This window comes from Camelus ferus, chromosome 3 (genome assembly GCF_009834535.1).
Source record: "Camelus ferus isolate YT-003-E chromosome 3, BCGSAC_Cfer_1.0, whole genome shotgun sequence".
NCBI classification, from domain to species: Eukaryota; Metazoa; Chordata; class Mammalia; order Artiodactyla; family Camelidae; genus Camelus; species Camelus ferus.
In genome coordinates, this window is record NC_045698.1 from 88,760,968 (window position 1) to 88,782,066 (window position 21,099).

At 33.2% G+C, this 21,099-nt stretch overlaps 1 protein-coding gene across 2 annotated transcripts in view; it reads left to right on the forward strand.

Annotated features, from left to right (window-relative positions):
* SLC12A2 (solute carrier family 12 member 2) overlaps positions 1 to 21,099 on the forward strand; it is an 84,590-nt gene that overhangs the window by 28,630 nt on the left and 34,861 nt on the right. For both annotated transcript variants that reach the window (XM_032476640.1, XM_032476641.1), the window contains exons 5-10: positions 5,650 to 5,789; positions 7,477 to 7,587; positions 8,194 to 8,302; positions 12,967 to 13,094; positions 13,190 to 13,274; positions 15,921 to 16,072. In XM_032476640.1, coding sequence (XP_032332531.1) covers positions 5,650 to 5,789; positions 7,477 to 7,587; positions 8,194 to 8,302; positions 12,967 to 13,094; positions 13,190 to 13,274; positions 15,921 to 16,072 — 725 coding nt within the window. The remainder of the gene's footprint in view (positions 1 to 5,649; positions 5,790 to 7,476; positions 7,588 to 8,193; positions 8,303 to 12,966; positions 13,095 to 13,189; positions 13,275 to 15,920; positions 16,073 to 21,099) is intronic.

A 21,099-nucleotide genomic window follows, 5' to 3' on the forward strand; every position in this document is an offset into this window, starting at 1 on the left:
CTCTCTTGAAGAGGCTACATAAGATGAGAATAATAGAGCTAGAAGCATCCAGGGGGGCAGGGCGCAAAGGCTTCGATAGGAGAAATGGAGGGGTACTATGGGAATAGTGATGTCTGGAGACCCATCTTAATTTCCTTTGTACTGAAAGTTGATTATTAAGGGAATTAATAAGGAAATATCTTACCCAATGTACTTACAAAAGGTTGTGGTTGCTCTGTCTAATAATTTCAGTTTGAAAATCTCTCTTTTAAACTTGAGTACGTAGTTATTAATATAAAGAACTATTCTGGGGTAGTGTTTGACAGTTTATATTGATTCTCAACTGAATTATCACATTTTAATTTTATTAATGTTGAATAATATTTTATTCTTGTTTTGTAAGGTATGTGTTTCCAGCTCTGTGGAAGTGTATAAAATGTATACTTTGCCTGTGCTTTATGCCAAAGGAGAGATTTAATGTTACTAAGTAGCTTTAACATTGGCTTTAACAGTACATTTTAGAGATTAAACAGATACTAATCTAGAATAGTGTAGTTTTTAAAAAAATATAAATTAACTGCCAATTTGTGAACAAAGTGTCTGGTTGTGAAGTCTAGGATGAAAATAATTTGAAAATATTCAGGGTTTTTAAAAAAGAATCAAAACTTAGAAAATACAAGATGCTTAGTTTCAGGCTTGATTAGATTTTGCTAGTGATTTTTGGGTGGTAGTTAAATCTACCAGTGGCAGCTGAGAGAACCATCCCCTCAATTCTCTGCCTACCCAGATTAGGACTAGCAGCACCAACTAGCGGATGGAGTCACCCCCTTTACCTTCATCTCTGGTGTAGTCCCTGCTGTAACAGGCACATTCATGCTCTACAGATTATTGTAGCTAGGAACCCCGAGCTGTTTCCTGTTCTGCAAATCCTACCAGTGTTTTTAAGAATTTGGATTTTACAGAATTTATTTGGGTCATGTGTAACAGGTTCTGCAACTTAGATGCTGCTGGCCAGTAGCCACTTTCCCTCAGATCTGCATTTCCTAGATTTCACAGACCAGAGTTTCTTCCATCCTCGAATAATTCATCTCTGAATATCAACTGATTTATGAAATAGAGAACAACTGCAGGCGGCCTTTCGTAAGATGCAAATGTAAATTCTGGTTTTGGAACTACACTGTGTTATATGAACTGAGAAATAGAAGCAAGCAGTTCCTCACCCACTTTCTGGTTTGGAGCCTTTACTTTAAACTGGAGGTCGGTCCAGCTTAAAGTAAAAACCCAAGGTACATCAAAATTTTGATAGGTAATTCTGAAAATGTAAAGTCATTAGAAATCTACTTATTCTGTGACTAAGGTGAAGTTTTTGTTCCTTATATTTCAGTCAGTCAACAGATAATTGTTGAGTTCTTTGAGGCAGGCACTGGATTTGCAACAATGAAAGCCAGACAAGTTCCTATTTTCTTGGAGCTTATGTTCAGATAATAGTAGCAATTATTTTTTGAGATTTAACTGCTAGGCGTGATACCATGGTCTTGACATACATTATCTAATGTAGTGCAACATTGCTGTTGCATTATGCAAAAATGAAACAAATATACTTTTTTAAAATGAACTTTAATTTTCTGCAGATTCTGCTGGTGACTCTTTATAAAATGTCTGCTATATGTCAGAATTACTTTCACATACTCATATCTTTTTCTTTTCTCTGAAATAATTGACCTCACTTCTGTATACAAGTAAAGCCAAACATTGGAAGTGAGGAAAACTAACATTTTTCACATGTTGTAAGTGACAGAAAGTACTTTCTGTATTGGTAAAATAGATTGTCATTGATTATCAGATTTTTTGTTAGTCCATTATATAACTTTATTAATTATTATCATTACCAGGTAGAAAGTTAGATCACTTATTTTTTTTAATATGAGCATTTAAAACTGTAAATTTCCCTGTAATTCCTGCTTTAGTTATATCCTGCTAATTTTGATATGTTTCGTTTTTATTATCATTCAATTCAAAATACTTTTTAATTTCCCTTGTGGTTATTCCGTTATCAGTGGGTTTCTTAAAAGTGTCTTGCATAATTTACAAATATTTAGTAATCCATATATTTAACTCTCTTGTGGTCAATAATGCCGTCTCATTTCTGTTCTTTGAAATTTATGAAGACTTGTTTTATGGCCAGTGATCATAAGACTCTTGATTAACCTAGTCAGGTTTTTGGTTATTGATTTTTAATCTAGTGAGAGCTATAGGGAAGTATATCCTTAAATCAATATGTAATCATAGTGGAACCCATCATATATGGTATTATTACTTAGTATCTGTGGTGTCTGACTCATTTATGTCCTCTGCACTCAGGAGAATTGAGTATTTTATGGCCAAGTTATGAGATCCTATGAGGGTATTTTTTCCATATCAAGCTCTCTGTTTGCCTGGGCAATAGATTTTTTAAAAAGAAAATAGTTTTTTTCTGTTGTTGCTTTTTAATTGATCATAATTTTTTTTTTATCATAGTCTTTAGCCTATTCGTTGATAACAGAAAGGCTGATTTCATCATACATATTGTACTGAGTAAGCAAGTCAGAGAGACCTGAGTTTAAGCCCAGTTCTTCCCCTTGTACGTGCATGACATTGGTCAAGTTATTTAACTTTTTTAAGCCTTGATTTTCACATATCTAAAGTGGGGATAATAATTGTACAGCATAGAAGTTAGGGGTGCTGACCGTTGTGGAGTTGAAAATCCATGAACTTTTGAGTCCCCCAAAACTTAAATAGCCTGCTGTTGACTGGAAGCCTTGCGGATAATATAAACAGTTGATTAACATACATTTTGTATATGTGTTATATACTGTATTCTTACAGTAAAGTAAGCTAAAAAAAGAATTATTACGAAAATCTTATTAAAAAAAGTACATTTACAGTACTGTACTGCTACCATGTGTTTATATCATCTGTCTACAAGATGAATTATCTGAGTAGCCACATCAGTATTGTCTTGTATGATACAAAACACTACATATGTTATATGTATTACTAACACTAGAGATAAAAAATGAAAAGGTAAAGTGAAAAAAGAAATTTGTATTTATTTACAGGTCTAACCATGCACTGATAGCAAAGAGGCAGCACTGCGATTGCTTTATTGTAGCCCAATATAGTGATATGATTGCTTTGTGGTAGCCCAGGCTATTCAGTAATGAATGAATCATTACACAGTTTTTATAGCATACAGTATTACAGTCATATTCATAATACAGTACGGGGAACATTGTTACATTTTTTAAAAAACCACTCATCTGTGATGATACACAATTTCTCTAATTCGGAGAGAGAGAGATTGGCACATACTGTACGGTAATTAATTCTTTGAAGGCAAAGTTATAAAACACTGAGAAAACTAACACATTATTAATTTTATGTTAAATATCACTCATACCTATGTAAGCACAAAGTAGTATCCACATATATTTTAGGCATTCATGACATTCGTAATTTGTTCTTAATTTCTTCAGTATTTCTAGGCTACATGATTTATCTGCGAGTTTTTTCAGTGTTGTAAATCTCCAAAAAGTTTTGAGTATATTTGTTGAGAAAAATCCACATATAAGTGGACCTACACACCTAAAACCCATGTTGTTCAAGGGTTAACTGTACTTGCTAGAATTAAGTAAACTGTATAATTTTTAACAAAATAAAAATTTATGTGCCACCCTAAGCTGATTAGGAAATATACCAGTCATACTAAGTAGTAGGTCTTTTATACTAGTTTGATGCTAAGGGGAAAAAAAGTAGGGGAGAAAACTACTCTTAAGCTGATTGCTTCTAGGACACAGGAATGAAAGTGAGGCGAAATAGGGCAGAGCACTAGAACACTTTTGCTGTTCATCAGGAATTCAGAGTATAGGAAGACGAGAAGATGCTTTTATATTCTTCATGTGTAACTTCTTATTTTCTTAAAAAACCTTTTAAAAAGCAATGAAACTGTGTTCTGGGTTTTAAGTTTAGATATCCCAATTGGTAGAAGATTTTAAAGTAGTTCTGAAATCTCAGAATTTGTTGCTTATATTCATCATCTCCCTTCCCATTATCTTTCCCCATGTCAAATGCATCATAAGATGTATTTTTTTCTTTTTAATAATAGAAAGACTTGAAATTTTATAAAATCAAAGCTTTAAACACATTACAAATGAATTCCCTGCTTTTACAGGTTCTGTTGGTGATAGTTCTCATTCTAAAGTTTATATTGTCAACTATGGAAACACATAGGTAGTTGACTGATTTCAATTAAGCTTTTATTGTGACTTGAGTTTCTTATCTATAAAATCAGGGTAAACAATACTTAATTCATTATTGGTATTGGTATCAAATGAAATAATTTACATGCATTTTGACAACGTTTCAAAATATAGTCCGTGATGATTATAATATTCCAGGGGTATTCCTTGTGATTAATTATAATGTGATTTAATATTTTTAGAACTTCAAGAGAGATCTTTATTTGACACAAAAAATTGTCATTATATAAGTCCATTAGAATTTTTAGTGTTCAAAATATTTTGGAGAAATTTTTAGTTTTCATCTTATTTAAAAAATGAGGCTAATATTAAATGCTCAGGTTGCATTCTTTTTCTTCAGAATTTCCAAGGTGATAAAAATTATTAATTGGTAGAGTGCATCACTAAGGAAGTATTGTTGGATAGTTTTAAAGTATAGAATATTTTGAGAAACTTCATAACGTTAACAACAAAACCTGTCACAGGTATTTCCCGAATAAAATTTGCGTATTTAGTACTTTATTAAACAGTAGAATTTTTTTTGTTGCATTTATCTTCATTATATTGGGGAAACAATAGAAATAAATAGTAAGCTGTTTAATGCCATTTCATTATATGCTCTTAAGAATGAAATACTTCATCAGTGTCTAGCAAAATGTATATAACTTCATGTAACTTCATTATTATTAAAACTAAGTTTTGATTATGACCTAGAGGCCAGAAATAAATGAGAATTTTAGGAGAGCTCTTAGAGACTTCACCTAAGCATTAGAGTGACTCAGAATTATAATACTGATATATTTTTTAAGTTAGAAAAATACTTGATTCATGATAGCTCAATTAATGTCTTTGTTTACTCTGCCTTTTAGGCAGGACTTATTAGAATACAAACTATATCTCTTTGGGATGCCAGTATATGCTGTTCTTTAAGTTTCTTGTGATACTGTTTTTTACCTTAGTATTCACATTACTAGCAAATTACCATACTAATTTAAGTAACTGAAATCATGTCAATTGTGATTTTAAATGTTACATTAAGATTAAAAATATTTAGAAAATCATTGGGAAATGATCTTGGTGTCTGAGTATGAGGAGGAGGCTGTTACCCATTTTAATCTAAGCTTTAGAAGAGAAAGTAGAGATTTAAATAGCAGAATGATTTTATATTTGACATGAGGAGAATTCTCTGGATGTTGAGAACTGTTAATGAATGAAGTGGGCTGTAAAGAATTCTTTCTGGGTGTTTCTTTCTGAAAATATGCTCACCCACTTGCCTTTTAGTTTAACTGCTGTGTTCACTGGAGGCATGTGCTCTCTTGTGTAATTAAAAGGACTGTCTGACATTTAAAATCCTAACATTAGTACTTTTGTTGTTTTTTTTCCTTTTCTTTAGGAGGAGCATATTATCTAATATCTAGAAGTCTAGGGCCAGAATTTGGTGGTGCAATTGGCCTGATCTTCGCTTTTGCCAATGCTGTCGCAGTTGCTATGTATGTGGTTGGATTTGCAGAAACTGTGGTAGAGTTGCTTAAGGTAAATCACCTTTTTCTTGTCGTTTGTTTCCCAAATCTTTATTGAGGGGTTCCCAAATCTTTATTGAGGGTTGATGTGCCACTCACCATAGAAGATGCTAGGAAAGCAGCAAGGAACACAAAACTCATCCTTCAAGAAGTTTAGTGTGGGAGAGGGACCAAAAATTTATTATAGAATGTTGGAAATGGGTAATAGTAGGAGGCCTTGGCAACATGAAAGGGATCACTTAATTTACTATCCAGGAATGTGTGGCAGAGGAGTCTCAAGGCAGGGTTTTCCAAGGGGGTCTAGACGTTAGCAGGCAGATAGGAGTGGAGACGTATGGTATGAGAGGAATAGGGAAGAAAAAGAGAAAAGATCTGGAAAGGGTAGAGTATGGTGTTTGAAAAAAAGAAAAAAGCCAACCAAAACTGGAACTATTTCAGTATGGCTGGCAAGAGATGTAAGATGAGAGGGGAAGAAAAGGATCATATCAGGAAGAGTCTTACTTGTTGTTAAATTTGGGTCTTACCTTGACTGGAGTTGGGATCCATGACAGTCAGATTTGGGCCTAAGGAAATAACTGGCCACAATATAGAGGATGGATTTGTGGGGCCACAACTGGAGATGGAGACCATTTAAAAGTTGTTGTAGCTCTCCTGGAAGGGCAAACGGTGGCTAATCTTACACCAGTGACCAGTGGGGTTCGAGAGATGTGGGTGAGTTGGAGGGATTTTTAAAAAGTTGAGTAAGTGAACTTGATGAATGAGATGTGGGGAATTAGAGAAGGAGGGGGATTTAGATGGGTGGTAATGCGATTTACTCTGAGAGAACTCAGAACAGTTTATTTTGGGGTGTCTAATTTGGTGTATCTAAGTAGAGCTGGCCGGAAGGTAGTTGATGATACTGCTCTGAAGTTGAGAATAGAACTGATTTGAAAAGAGTAGTTTGCATGTGTATAGTTAAAGCAGCAGAAGTGAAATAGATTCAGTGTTATTAAATGAGAGAAACCTTGAGTGGACACCTGTGTTCATGTTAGGTTGTAACTGTTGTTCTGCTGTAGTATACTATGTGTTAGGAAGTGTAAAATCTGAAAAGGACTGGCATTTGCATTGGCACTGACCTTAACCTGTATAGGCCAAAGGATGGAGAAAAGGCAGTAAGCAAGCAAGAAAATCATTAAGAATTCATATTCCTTCATTGTGTAATTTAGTGTGTGTTTAATGTCATTGATATTTAGCCACAAATAATTTTGCTTGTAGAATGGAACAGTGTGTGTTTTTGAACAGCTTCGTGAAAGTGTGTTCATCTCTTTTCCTTAAGCAATGTAAGAGACATTAAAAACATAGGTTCACTAGTCACAATGAATAAAAGTACATTTTTGCCTCGTAACTTAAAAAAATCCTATTAGTACTATTTAGTCATATTATAATTTTTATTTGCTTGTTAGCAATTCTTCTTTTGTTTGTTACTGTATTAAATACAGTAATTTGATATTTTTGATGTCTTCAGATGCTTGAATGACACCTTAACAGTAAACAGTAATTCATTCCTTTTCCCTAGGTATCTCTATTCATTCCTTAAATAGGCATTTTATTCAACTGCTGCGTGTGAGGCACTGTGATATCTCTAAAATGCCTTTCATAAAGAAATGAAGAATGTCTCTGAAATAACTAATATTGCTCATTGTATTATTTTCTGCTTCTAGGAACATTCCATACTTATGATAGATGAAATCAATGATATCCGAATTATTGGAGCCATCACAGTGGTGATCCTTTTAGGCATCTCAGTAGCTGGAATGGAATGGGAGGCAAAAGTAAGTAATGATATCATTAGAACATCTGTATATGTTGAATGTATAAACTTTTAGAGTGTACATTTTAGGAGTGTTCTAAGGTGGGGCAATATTTTTAGATGTTGAAGATTCGTAAGTGGCCATTCTCAAAGAAGTTTACATATAAGATTATTTTTAAGATTTTCTATTTGGCAATGTGGGGAATATTTGTAGATAACAGTCATTTTAAGACTGTAATCTAAGAGTTTATTAAAAAAAAAAAAAAGGATGATAGGGTAAATCACCTATCAGGGGAGCTAGTAAAGATAATAATAGTACTGTAATTTTTTCCTCTGTGGCACTTATTAGCAGGACTTGCACATCTTTAATTCATTTCAGAAATGTATAGCATGATCCTACTGTTGCTGTCCATTTCCCCACAGTGTGCTGAACGTTGTAGGATAGTTCTTGAAGATTGTTCCTCTGATAAAAATTTATTAGGCACTTGCTTTGTGCTTGGCACTGTTTAAGGCACTGGGGAAACAACATAAATCCTTTCCCTCATGGAAGTTACATATATTCTATAATTCTAGGAAACGAATTAATGTCTAGACATGATATATATGATTTTGATTTTTAAATTTTCAGGCTCAGATTGTTCTTTTGGTGATTCTACTACTTGCTATTGCTGATTTCATCATAGGAACATTTATCCCATTGGAGAGCAAGAAGCCCAAAGGTTTCTTTGGTTATAAATGTAAGTAGGAAAAATAGACTCTTTTTTATAAAGCTGGATATTATAGCATTCTAGTGTTAAATATTTTAATGCATTTCAGATATTTTGTAATGTAGTGCATTTTAGATATTTTGCAATGTAATTGAGTTTGGTGTACTGACCAACACTAATTGACAATTCAGTTTAATTTGGTTCCCTTTATGTTTGTTGTATAATTGGAATAAAAAGTCATTTTGATTGGCATCTTTCATTTTTATTTATTAGCAACAAAAGTAATAGAATGTAGAGAAATCAATGCTATTGAGGAAAAATGCTTTTGTTCTCTATTCATTTGGGGAATTTGTTACTGAAATTGTAACTTTTGTTCTAACATAGCATCTAACATCTTTTTATTCTTCTGGTTATTTTTAAACACAACAGTCTAAAAGTGCCTCAGGCTGTGAAAGCAGTTAGAAATAATAGTTTTTTGCAATTTAAGTTTTTCTACAGTTTACATTAATTGCAATTTAGGTTTTTTTTTTTTTTTTTTTTTTTACAATTTACACTATTAATTGTGTGAGAATTTTGCCAGTTTTCATTTTTCATAACCCTTTTCATTCTGCACCTAATTTTCACTAGAGGTGAAATTTACTTGTCATTTATTATTTCCGAAAGTGTCTTTCTGTATGTCTCCTCCACCCACTCCTCGCATTGAGCAGCAGCTCTGAACCCACCTCTGCCGGGTAGAATGGAAGCCAGAAAGAATAGTTGCAGTAGTATCAGAGATGCTTATCACTTAGGGTAATAGGTCTGTGTTAAGTTGACAAAAACTCCTTGTTTTGAAGCCTTGCAAGAAAAAGCCTAGCTTCAGTTCTCCTGAGTTGTTTAGACCAGAGCTATTTGTACAGATTTGTGAAAAGATGCAGAATATAAATCAATGCACTTCTTGCTTCAGAAAGTCTTACTGGAGAAAAATTAGTTGAACTAAATGTAGGGCCTAGAGACCTAGGTGATGTACCTTCTGGTGCAGGCTCCTTATTGATCTTATTGCCACATGGTAACAACACACTGTTGTTGGGTCACATGTGAGTAGCATTGGTTTGGCCTATGTCTGACACTGACTTGGCTGGGCAGTTTTCTGATACTAATTGTTTCAAGGTTTACCTTACCCAAGGACACCTGCCTATAATTTGTGCCTACTCATCCTGGGTTGATAATATGATATCTGTTCTGGTTATTTGTGTTTATGCCTACTTTTAAAACAAGGCACTAACCTTCTAATCCTCATTTCCTGGATTAGGGGATGAGGTGTCTTTTAGGCATGCCAGAAGTGAAAATTTAATAGCATTAGTTAGATAATAATTCACTCTATTTTGTACTCTAAGAAATTATATTTGTGACTTTTCTTCTAATTATGAATGATTTTTTTACTTAAAATTTTACATTATGCATTTTTGAACATTTGTTTTTGCCACTTTTATTTCTAAAATTACAGTAAATTATTACTACTAAAATATTTCTAATAGTTACGTATTTTCTGCTTATGACTTTAATATCTATAAATATCAACTAGGCCATATTTTTCATTTCCTTTTTTTCAGATCCTTGACAACTTATAAAAGTATGACATAATTTTTTAGTATAGGAATAACTTACATTGTATTTAAGTAGGACATCTGGGCTATCTCAGCTGAGGTGAATAAATTTAAATATACTTTGGATCATGACTTTTTCTTTTTGGCAGTTGATACTGCTTGGCCCTCCTCTCACTCATTATTCTAAGGTAGTATCTGCAGTAAATGTTGATAAACTTGTCTGTTCAAATGACTACTTTCCCAATAGGGATATTCATTTTCTCCTCTATTTTATGTGAATTATCTCCCTTTTGCCAAAGACCAGTGCCCCTGTTGTGACCTAGTTCCTGTTTGTTTTACTTTCTCAAAGCATTTATTCTTTGGTAATTTTCTTGCTTCCCTGCATTGAAACTATCACTTCTATATACGTTTACATACTTGCTCTAGTAATTCCCTTCCTTGAAAATACTCTCTTGTCTTTTATTCTCCTCCAGTTACCACCTTACTTTCCAAGCCCCTTTCATAGACAAATTTCTCATAACCTTCCTTTCCATTTATTCCTTGTTATTTCAGAATAATTTCAAACTTACAGAAAACTTGAAAAATTAATACAGTAAACTCCTTATACCCTCCACCTAGGTTCACAAAAAAATTCACACTTTTGTATTCTTTTTTGACAAGTTTTTTTCATCACTTCATATATGTCTAATTATTGTTACTATGATTGATACCTTCTGAGGTAAGTTACAGAAATCATGACTTCTTATCTGTAAATACTTAAGCGTGTATCTACTAAGGAAAAGGACAGTTCAGGAAGTTTAACTTTGGCACGATGTTATAGCTAACATATTTTTCATATACAGAATTTTCCTATTGTTTCTATAAAGATTTTGTAGAGACTTTTTTACTGTTCCAGGATCCAGTCCATGATCATATATTGCACTGACTTGTCATGTCTTTTTAATCTCTCTTTTTAAAAACATTCTTTACTTAATCTTCAGTACCCTTTAGTCTGAACAGTGCCTTAACCCTTTTTTTTCCCTTTCCCTACATTCACATTCTTTAAGATTACAGGCCATTTGTCTTTCTAGGAGGTCCCTCCAATTGGGTTTGTCTGATTTATTTCCGTAGATTCAGTTACTCATTTCTGCTGAAAACAATGTGTCTTCCTCGGATCATCACATTGGGATGCCATTTTCCCAATCACTGATTGTTTTAAATTTGATGACTTGGTGAAAATGGTACCTGAGAGGTTTCTCTGTTGTGAGGTTGCTCCTTTTTTTGTGTGATTAATAAGTGGTGTGCGGAGAGGTACTTTGAGACTGTGTGTAGCCTATTCACCATCATGCTTTCACCAAATGGTTTTATTTCATTCATTATCAACCCCTCTTATCTGGCTTCTGTCAAGGTCACAGTCACTTGGTGCTAGATACAGTGTGCAGTGTTTTAGTCTTTTGACTCTCAGCAGACTTTAGTTGTCCCATATATTTAGTTGTCCCATTCTCCTTTTTGTTTGATGTCAGACACTGTGTTCTGATCAGTTCTTTTCTACCTAGTTCACTGGTCACTATGTCTATTACTCCTGTGAACCCTTCTCTTCTTTCCATCCCCTACATGTCAGAGTTGTACAGAGTGTGGTCCTGGTCATTCTAACTATATTCTTTCCTTCTGCAATATGTTTTCTTATGGCTCAAAAGTCTCTCAAGAGGCTGACATGTTTCTATTCCTTTCCTTTAACCTCCAGATGTAGGTGTACATTCAACTGCTTATTTAATGCCCTTCCTACCTAATCATTCTCAGACTTTTCCATCCCAATAAGTGAAAGAAACCAGGATATCAGTGTTTTCTATTTGCCCTCTTACCTTCTAATCCTTCTCTAGTCAGTTCATTATTCTCCCATTGCTAGAGTGAACCACTGTAATAACCTCCTAGGTGGTCTCCCTGCTTTGGGTGTTGATGCCTTCAGTACACTGTCCACATAGCATCCACATAAGCATTAATCACATCATGTCATTTGCATGATTCTAAACCCACCTTGGCTTGCCATTATATTTGAGATAAAATCGAAACTATAAAATTTTGCATAATCTCACCCCTGTTGGCCCCTCCCATCTCATTTTATCTCCCCCTTACTGTGAGAACTTTGTACTCTTATAGTTTCTCAAAAGAGCTTAACCTTTTTCCTGCCTCAGGGCCTTTGTACATGTTGTTGATTTTCCCTGGTATACTCTTTCCCCTGAATCATCACATGGCTGATTCTTACTCAGTAAAGTCTCAGCTTAAGTGTCAGCTCCTTAGTTGTATCTCTTTAGCCTTCTGTAACCACAATGAATTAGATTATTTCTCTTTCACAGCACCATCAGTAGTTTACTGCTATTTGCAGTGACCTGTTTCTGTACTTAATTTGTAATTCCCCATTGATACGCTTCAGTTTCATGAAGGTAGCTTGTTGCTAAATTATCGCTCAGTACCTTGAGATAGTAGATGGCTCCAGTGTAGGACCTGCACGTGGTGTATACTCTTATGATAGATGGATCGATGGATGGATGGATAGATAAATGACAGTTAGTTGGTTGTTTCAGTGTCAGAGCCTGTCACAATAGATGGAAACAATAGGACTAGTTGAAGCTTTCATAATTGTTGAAATAGAAAGGACCTTTACCTAGTTTGTCTTAGGTAAAATTATCTGGATGCCTGATGAATAGCCTCAAAAATCAAATAGATCACCACTAGGAAACAGAGAAAGCTGTGCAGGTAGTGTGTAACTTGTATGTCAGGGGGAAAAAAATGGTTCCAGGTTAGTATCATGTTCCTTTTGTTCTCCTACCTCCTTTCTTGTTTCTTTGACTTCTTGGTCTGGTGATAACAATCAAGTTAGAGGCGCTTGAAACGTAATTAGTAAGGTATACAAAATAGTACGGCATGAGCCAGGTCAAATAACCATTTTGGTTGTAAACTGTTGCCTCTACAAATAAAGAAAAACACCAGTATTTGAATCAGGAAATATTCAAGAATTTACTAATTACTTGAACTGAGGAAAAGTCAGGGATCATAGATAACCACTTACTCTTAACCTAAATTATGGTCTAATCTGCTATCCACTAATTGCCAAAAATATTTTGTTCTCTACAGCTGAAATATTTAATGAGAACTTTGGGCCAGATTTTCGAGACGAGGAAACCTTTTTTTCTGTATTTGCCATCTTTTTTCCTGCTGCAACTGGTATACTGGCTGGAGCAAATATCTCAGGTGATCTTGCAGTAAGTATTATCAACTGCTGTGTTGATTTCACATAAAAATGACATACATATATTTATTTTTAAAGATAGACTTAAAAAAACTTCTTGTCTTCTAGGATCCTCAGTCAGCCATACCCAAAGGAACACTCTTAGCCATTTTAATTACTACGATGGTTTACATAGGAATTGCAGTATCTGTAGGTAAATACCCTTAAATTTCTCTATGTGTTTCAAAAATTTCATGATGTACATACTATAAACATTCTTTTTTCATGACATTATATTTAACTTTTAAATTAAGAAGTATTTTATTAAGAAGACATGGAGTTTTATATATTTTATTTCAAAAACACTTGTAAGTGAACTAGTAGTGATTTTATAGAGATTATCTAAGCCACCAAATGATCTATTGTTTCCCTCTAGGATTTTTCTTAATTATATAGTAAATTAGAAAATTATGTACAATCTTATCTGCACTCTTAAATTTCACCAAGATACATTTATAGAAAATTTAATTAATATTAAAGTAAATGCATTTAAGTTTCTGACCTTTACAAATTTTGGAATATTTTTGTTTGTGATGATTCTTATATATTCTTGTGTATTCATGCATAAAGATCACTTCAAGGCTACTAAGCAGTACCTGACATTGTTTTTTATCATAAAACCTGATTTCATTGAACAGGACATACTACATTGAATGAAGAGTGTTAAGAAATTGAATGAAAGTAGTTTTAAGCCATTTTAATACATTCATGGAATCGTAACATTTTAGAACTTGAAGAAAGGGTATAAGTGGTCAACCAGTCTCTAAATTCTTGTTTTATTGTGTTTTATAGGTAATTAAAGGTTAGAGATTTTGCTACCAAAAATGAGATAATGGCATTTGCTTTAAAAAATTGTTTTCACGGAAAAGAGGGTTTTGGTGCCTTATTTATTTATAAATAAGTAACGTTTTAAAGGCTTTTTATAGTGGTAGATTCTTTAATTGAAACATTCTAGTTCAGAAAAAAATTAATAACTACTGATTTACATATAATTTGCATGTATTGACTGTAAATCCTGTCTTGTTTTGAGTTTATTACACTTTCATAAAACTATATGCTTTACCTAGAAAACATATGTTCTTAAAATGTAAGCATTGTCTTGAATGTCTAAATTCCAAAATTCGGATTTTACAGTTAAGTTTTTAAAGCATATTTCAGGAATAAATCTTAGTCAAGTATTAATCAGAAGAATCACAAACTCAAAATTCATAGACTACAGAACATAAATTTTCCATAGTATTTGAGTTAGAAAATTTTTAATGTTGCCGTTTTTAATTTTGCCAGTCATTTGTTTGTAAGCAGTTACAGAACTTTTTACAAACTCTGCTGCTAATTTGCCTATATGTGATTTTAAAATTTTTCTAAACAAGGGTTAGAAATGCTAGTAGTCAGTTTTACGGTGGCCTAAATTAGTATTTAAAAAAATAATTGGATTACATTTATCCTTACAATCCATATGTAAATCTCTGAAATTCATTTTGAAAAAACAAATGAATTAGATTTAGGCTGAGCAAAATTTTTTTGTGTTTCCCTAAAAGTTTCTAGCTTGCTTATATACATTATACATAAGCTAGCTAAAGGAAATTTAGTTTTAATTTAAAGAATATCCTTGTTATTCAGTAGCTGGGCTAATAAAGATCAGTTCTACACCAGTGACTGTGTCACTAGTTCAAGCGGTGGAACATCTTTTCCCCAATTTTGATGCAGGACATCAGAACATAAAAGCTTAGCTGTTTTAGGGTTAGATAGGGCGCTGTCTGTTCTCCCCTCACCCTTCAGTGTTTGCAGGAATGCCTTTAAGAAAAGATGGTTTTGCAAACACTGCTCTGAAAGTTAGAAGAAATTTAAGAATAAAAAACTGTCTAGTCATTAAAATATTCTTCCTTTCTAAACTTAATTTTGTTTTATTGTTCAGTTTTTGCAGTAATACCTATGATTTTTACCTCATATATGATGATACAGAAATGTTAAAGTTCTTCAGAAGTAAAACTATATGAAGACTAAGGAATGGTAGTTGTTACATCATATGTTATTCCAAAGGATTAAGTGCTTTTTCAAGAAAACTTCTAAAAAATATTTTATTAGGAAAGTTTCCAACTTTGCAGAAAAGTAGAATGTTTTCTAATGAAGAGTCCAACGTGTAACCATCATCCCTCTTCAAAAAAGTTACCAAGAATTATCAGTACATGGTTAATCTTATTTCATCTATGCTCATTCACTTTGCCCTGTGGGTTACTTTAAAGCAAATCTCAGATACCATGTATTTTCTTATTGTCAAAGTAGACTTACTTGATACAGAGGTTTAAATAGAATTATAAATTCATGTTCAAATTGTTTTCCCTCACAGAAGATTGATATTACCTCAAGTCTGATCTTTGGCACATTTTAAATATAAAATATTTGGAGTATAGGAAAACATTTTTGCCATTTGGAACTCTTCAGCACACACGCATACAAGAAAAATGTTTCTGTATTTGCTTAAAGACATCTTAACCAAACAGTGCAGAAAACGGTTTTGCTACTACACCATTTTTTACAGTGATGCTTACAGGGTTTTTAAGTGTGTATGTATACATACTAGTCTTTATAAGATTCCATTTCACTACCAAAATATTGAGGACCATGATGCTTTCCAAATTCTGTTCCAGGTAAAGCTATCTTAATTGTAAATGCAGTGTATGCTGTTATAAGCAAGTATATACAGTCAGTACCATAATTTCTTCATCAGTATATATCATTATGAAATGAAAATGAATGTTAGCTTCATTATCCTTTTTTTTCTTGGTCACTTGTGCTTCAGGTTCTTGTGTCGTTCGGGATGCCACTGGGAACATTAATGACACTATTGTAACAGAGCTAACAAACTGTACTTCAGCAGCCTGCAAATTAAACTTTGATTTCTCATCTTGTGAAAGCAATCCTTGTGCCTACGGCCTAATGAACAACTTCCAGGTGAGCACCAAATTTATATGATACAGAAATTCTCTGTTCATCTTGAGGTAAGATTGCTACCAAATCTGACCATTCAGAGTATAATAGTAACTTAGAAAGGAAGACTGTCATTGCTTTATACATAGGTATCAAAGACTGTACACAACTAATTGGGCAAACAGAAAAATATGAAAGGACAAAATCTGAAGTTGTTAATGGCAAAAGGGCCCCAGAGAGTAACACTTTTATAATAGAATATAGTGCATAGTACATATATGTAGTATACTATTTCAGAAAGCAAGGAAACATCTCACGCATGCTTGTGTGTGCTGGATTCGCATTCCATTGATCTTTGTGTCTGTCCCTCCACCAGTACCATATTTCCTTGATTACTATAGTTAGGTTGTAAGTCTTGAAGTCAGGTAGATTGATTTCTCCATTTTATTCTTTTTCACAATTGTTTTAGCTATTTTAGTTACTTTACTTTTCCATGTAAATTTTAGAATAATCTTATGTTTATCTACAAAAAAAAATCTTGCTAGAATTTTGATAGGAACTGCATTAAGTTTGTACATCAATTTGGGGAGAATTGATAGATTTACTGTTTGAGTGTTTCAGTCCATGAACACCATATGTTTTTCTGTTTATTTAGATCTTCTTTGACTTCATCAGTATTATGTAGTTTACAGAATATAAGTCCTGTACATATTTTGTTAGATTTATACCTAAGTATTTCATTTTTATTTTGAACAATTTAAATCCATACTAATTGAAATGGGTTCAGTTTTCTAATTTGAGTTTTCTCCGTAATTGCTTTATATATAAATACCCTTTTAAAAAAGTGTTGATCAGTATCAGTAATCTTACTTAATAAGATATGGCTTATAGAGTGATGCTGTGTTAAACCTCCATTTAACAACAGAATTAAATTACTAACGGTTGCTTGAAAATTTGTGAACTATTAAAATATATGAACTATGTAAAGATTAGTATTACTGCTCAAGTATTTGGAGACTATCAGTTCTGCTTTTTATTATGTCTATAAGATACTGAAAGCAAAATGAAATTTTTGTAAAATTTATGGGTCTTAGAAAAGATTTATAAGAAGAAAGGGAATTACTAAAATTTGGAGGATACTTTGAGAGTTGCTTGATAAGTCTTAGGATGCTAGAAGGAAAACACAAAGGTATAGATCAGGAGATTAAAACAAGATATTCTGTGGCAAATTTATAGAATAGATGGTTCTACTAATTCAAAGTGGAAAATAAAAAATTTGCTTCCTAGTGTTTTTCCAGTATTATGTAAATATAATAAACAGAATAGTTGAAGATTTAATGTATTTCAGAACATTATGTAGAAATTTTATGTAGACTGTGTATTTTACAATAAAATTTTTAACTTAAAATTTTAATGGTATTATTTGTATTTTCTATTGTATAGTTTCAAGCAATTGACGGCAATTTCAGTGGTTATAGATATTGAACTCAATTATATAATAGAAGTTTGTTTTTCCTAGTCACAAGACTAGGCAAAATCGTAGGAATGAAAGAAAGTATTCATATCCAGCTAATTACTCAGGCCAATTCTGACATTGATATTGTGTATGAAAGGCACAAATGTTGGTCTCTGCCCAGTGACTGAAAATGCCAATCAGATTTCTGTGTTTTTGCCTTAAAGTACAAAAGTGTGTTGTGTTTATCAACCCTAAGTATAGATTTATTCAAACAAAGAGGAGTTTGGTATACAGAAAGCTGCTTTTCCAGTTTAAGTAAATTTTTTAAAATGCTTTGTAAAGCGATACAAAATGGAAAGACATTCCTGTAAAAATATTTGTCCCTTGGAGAATGAAGAATGGTGAATAGAACATAAATGAGGAGCATGTAAGTGGAGATTCCAAAATGAAACCTATACAAAGGCACACTATATGATACTGATTTGCATATAATTGATAAACATATGCATGTATAATTGGGTCACTTTATTTGTCTTAAATTTTTTATAGTTTTATGTTTCTTACTCTATTTCTACATTTTAATGTCCTCTGAAACCTTTGACTCACCACTGCTTAATAAACAAAATGTGAGCATCTTTGCTCTGTCAGTCAAAGCCCTTCGTACCCAAAGTGCCACAGCTTCGTCCAGGCTGAACTCCAGTCATTGCGTGTCTGTGTATGTAAACATGCCCACTTTACTTTGTTCCTTTATTTGGTGCTTCACTCTGCTTGAAAGGCACCGGCTTTTTCTTTTTACATGTCCAATTCTGTCTGCCCTTCAGGGAGACCCAGTTCCATGAAGATTTTTTGAACACTAAATCATCAGTACATACTCGTCCCCCATGCAGAATATTACCATTCATTTTACTTGCCACTTTTTAACCTTTAATTAGACTTTTGTCTTTTATCCCCCCTTATTAAAGACCAGACCATCTTTTTCTTCTCGTCTTTATCTTTTGTATCGTAGACCACACTGATGTTACCATTATATACATTTATTTTCATTTACTTGCTACTCATTTTATCATAAAATGATAGGAAACACAAAGGTTACTGGATCAATATATAACTAGGGAAAAAGGAAACTTGGCACATCATAGAAGCATAGTCATGATAAGCTTGGAGCATTATTTACCTTAATTCAGAGGTGATGCAAGAAAAGAAAATGAATTTTTTCCTCAAAACATGAAAGGTGAAATATAGTTATATGTAAAGTTCCTGGGGTCAGTTTTGCCTTAATCCATCAATGTATCGTATTCTCTTTTCTCCCCTTTGTTCTTCATTTACCTCCTGCCTTTGTACTTGCTTAACTTTGAAGTCATTACACACAGACATGGAAGTTTGTATTAGCTGATAAATATATATAGCAGAAATCAAGTCTTCTCATTTTTATCTTGGTCCACCCTATCCTTTATATTCTCCTTCCCTAAAGACAGATTTGGCAGTGCTAGCATTAACAACTATATAAGGATAGTGATTGTGAAAAATGCATGGTATATATGTAACTACTAAATTGGTATTAAAGTGCTGAATAGAAAATCTTCTTTTTAGTGAGTTTTTTCTCCCTCAGATTCTCAGAGAAGTCAATGTTAATGTTTCTTAAACAAATATATTCTTCGTTTTTAAACCTAAATCTCCGGAAAGATGCAGGCAGAGCAACTTAAGTGAAACAAGATGGTTTATGTATACATGAAACCAGACTTACATGTTATGGCTAGGGATTGTGCTAGCTTTATATCTGGTTTAAAGTATTAAGTTACAGGCAAGTGTCTGATAAACAACCTTAAACCTAATTTCCTTATCTCCTTGTCTCAGTTGGCATGTTCCTGGTTAATTTAAACGAAAGGTAAATCTCCACTAATGAAGTAATGAATCTAGGTGGTAATCATCATTCATTACTGGTAAAATTTATAGTAGTTGGATCAACCACTATAGCACCTGAATCCATCAAGCAACTCTTCCAAATCAATTTTGTATGTTGACAAATTTCAAAGGTACACAAGGAACAGTGCAATGAATACCTGCGTGCCTCCCCTTCATTTGTATTTACTAGTTTATATTTTGCCCCATTTGGTTTTATCTTTATATATATGGATAGTATTTTTCTCCTCAAACACATGAAAATAAACTGTAGACAGTCACAACATGACAGTCAGATTGGAGTGTTTAAAACATTTTGTACAAGCACAGTACAGTTGTCCCACCCAAATAATTCAGTGTTGATGAAGTACTGTTGTCTAAGTATATATTCCATATTTACACTTACTTGTTCTCATAATGTCCCAGATCAGTTTTTCCCAGATCCAGGATTCAATCTGGGATAACACGTGGCATTTAGTTATGTTATCTTAAAATTCTTTAATCTAGAGCAGTTCCCACCCTGCCTGTTTTAATCTTTCAGGATGTTGGCATTTTGAAGAGTCCAGGCAAATTATTTTGCATTGTACCCCTCAGTTTGGATTTATTTGCTTGTCTTCTCATGGTCTAAGTGATCAATCCATTTTTAACTTCTTCATAGGGAAATGTCTGAGCATGTGCAAAGATAGAGAAAGTAATATGTATTTAACATACACACTTTCCAGCTTTATCATTTATCAGTGCATGGCTGATTTTGTTTTATTTGTGATTCCCCACTTCCCAGATTAGTTAGAGGCAGATCCTAGGCATAGATCCTTTTGGCTGGAAATATTTCTACTTTTAGCTCTAAAAAATAAAGACTCTTGAAAAACAGACAAAAACAACCACACTATCAATCTACTATCTTAACATCAAAAAAAGAAACTACCTATTATACAGAAGTATATCGCTCCACCTTGAATATTTTCCCAGAAAACTTGTACCTCAGTTAGATCAACTGTCTAAATCTACCTATATCAGTTGACTAGAAGTAGAGGCGAGAGGAGCAGGTTAAACAATGCTGTGGCGATTGTCAGCAAACTCCAGAGTGTGGGATTTCTGTAGGAGAAATGACATAAAATAATAAAATGTAAAGGAAAGGGTAAACCTGTAGATTGAAAAAGACTTAAGAGGCGCATCAACCAAATGTAAATTGTCATCCTTTTGTGGATCCTAATTTGAACAAACCATTTTAAAAAGCAAGAAGAGGGGGACAGTTTGGGGATTTAGAATGCAGTGGCCATATCTGATGCTGTTAGGGAATTATGCAGTCCTTAGGCTGTCGCAGTGACTTTGTAGTTACAGTTTTTAAAAGTTCTTACTTGTTAGAGGTATGTACTGAAACTTTCATGTATGAAATTATATCTTGGATTTGATTCACAGTAATGCAGAGGTTGGTTCTGTTGAAACTGGGTGATGGATACCTGGCAGTTAAGTATGCTTTTTCTCTGCCATTGTGTGTGTCTCCAAAATTTTACAAAAGAAAAAGGTTGGTTTTTTTTTTACATTAAGGACTAGAGGTAAATCAATTTCAGAAGTTTGTAATACAGATAGCCATTATTACTGTTATTAGATTTCCCCCAATATTAATATCAGTCTTTCATTAGAATAATAAAGGATTTTATTGAAGACTTATTTTTCCATTTTTGTCACCTTTTTA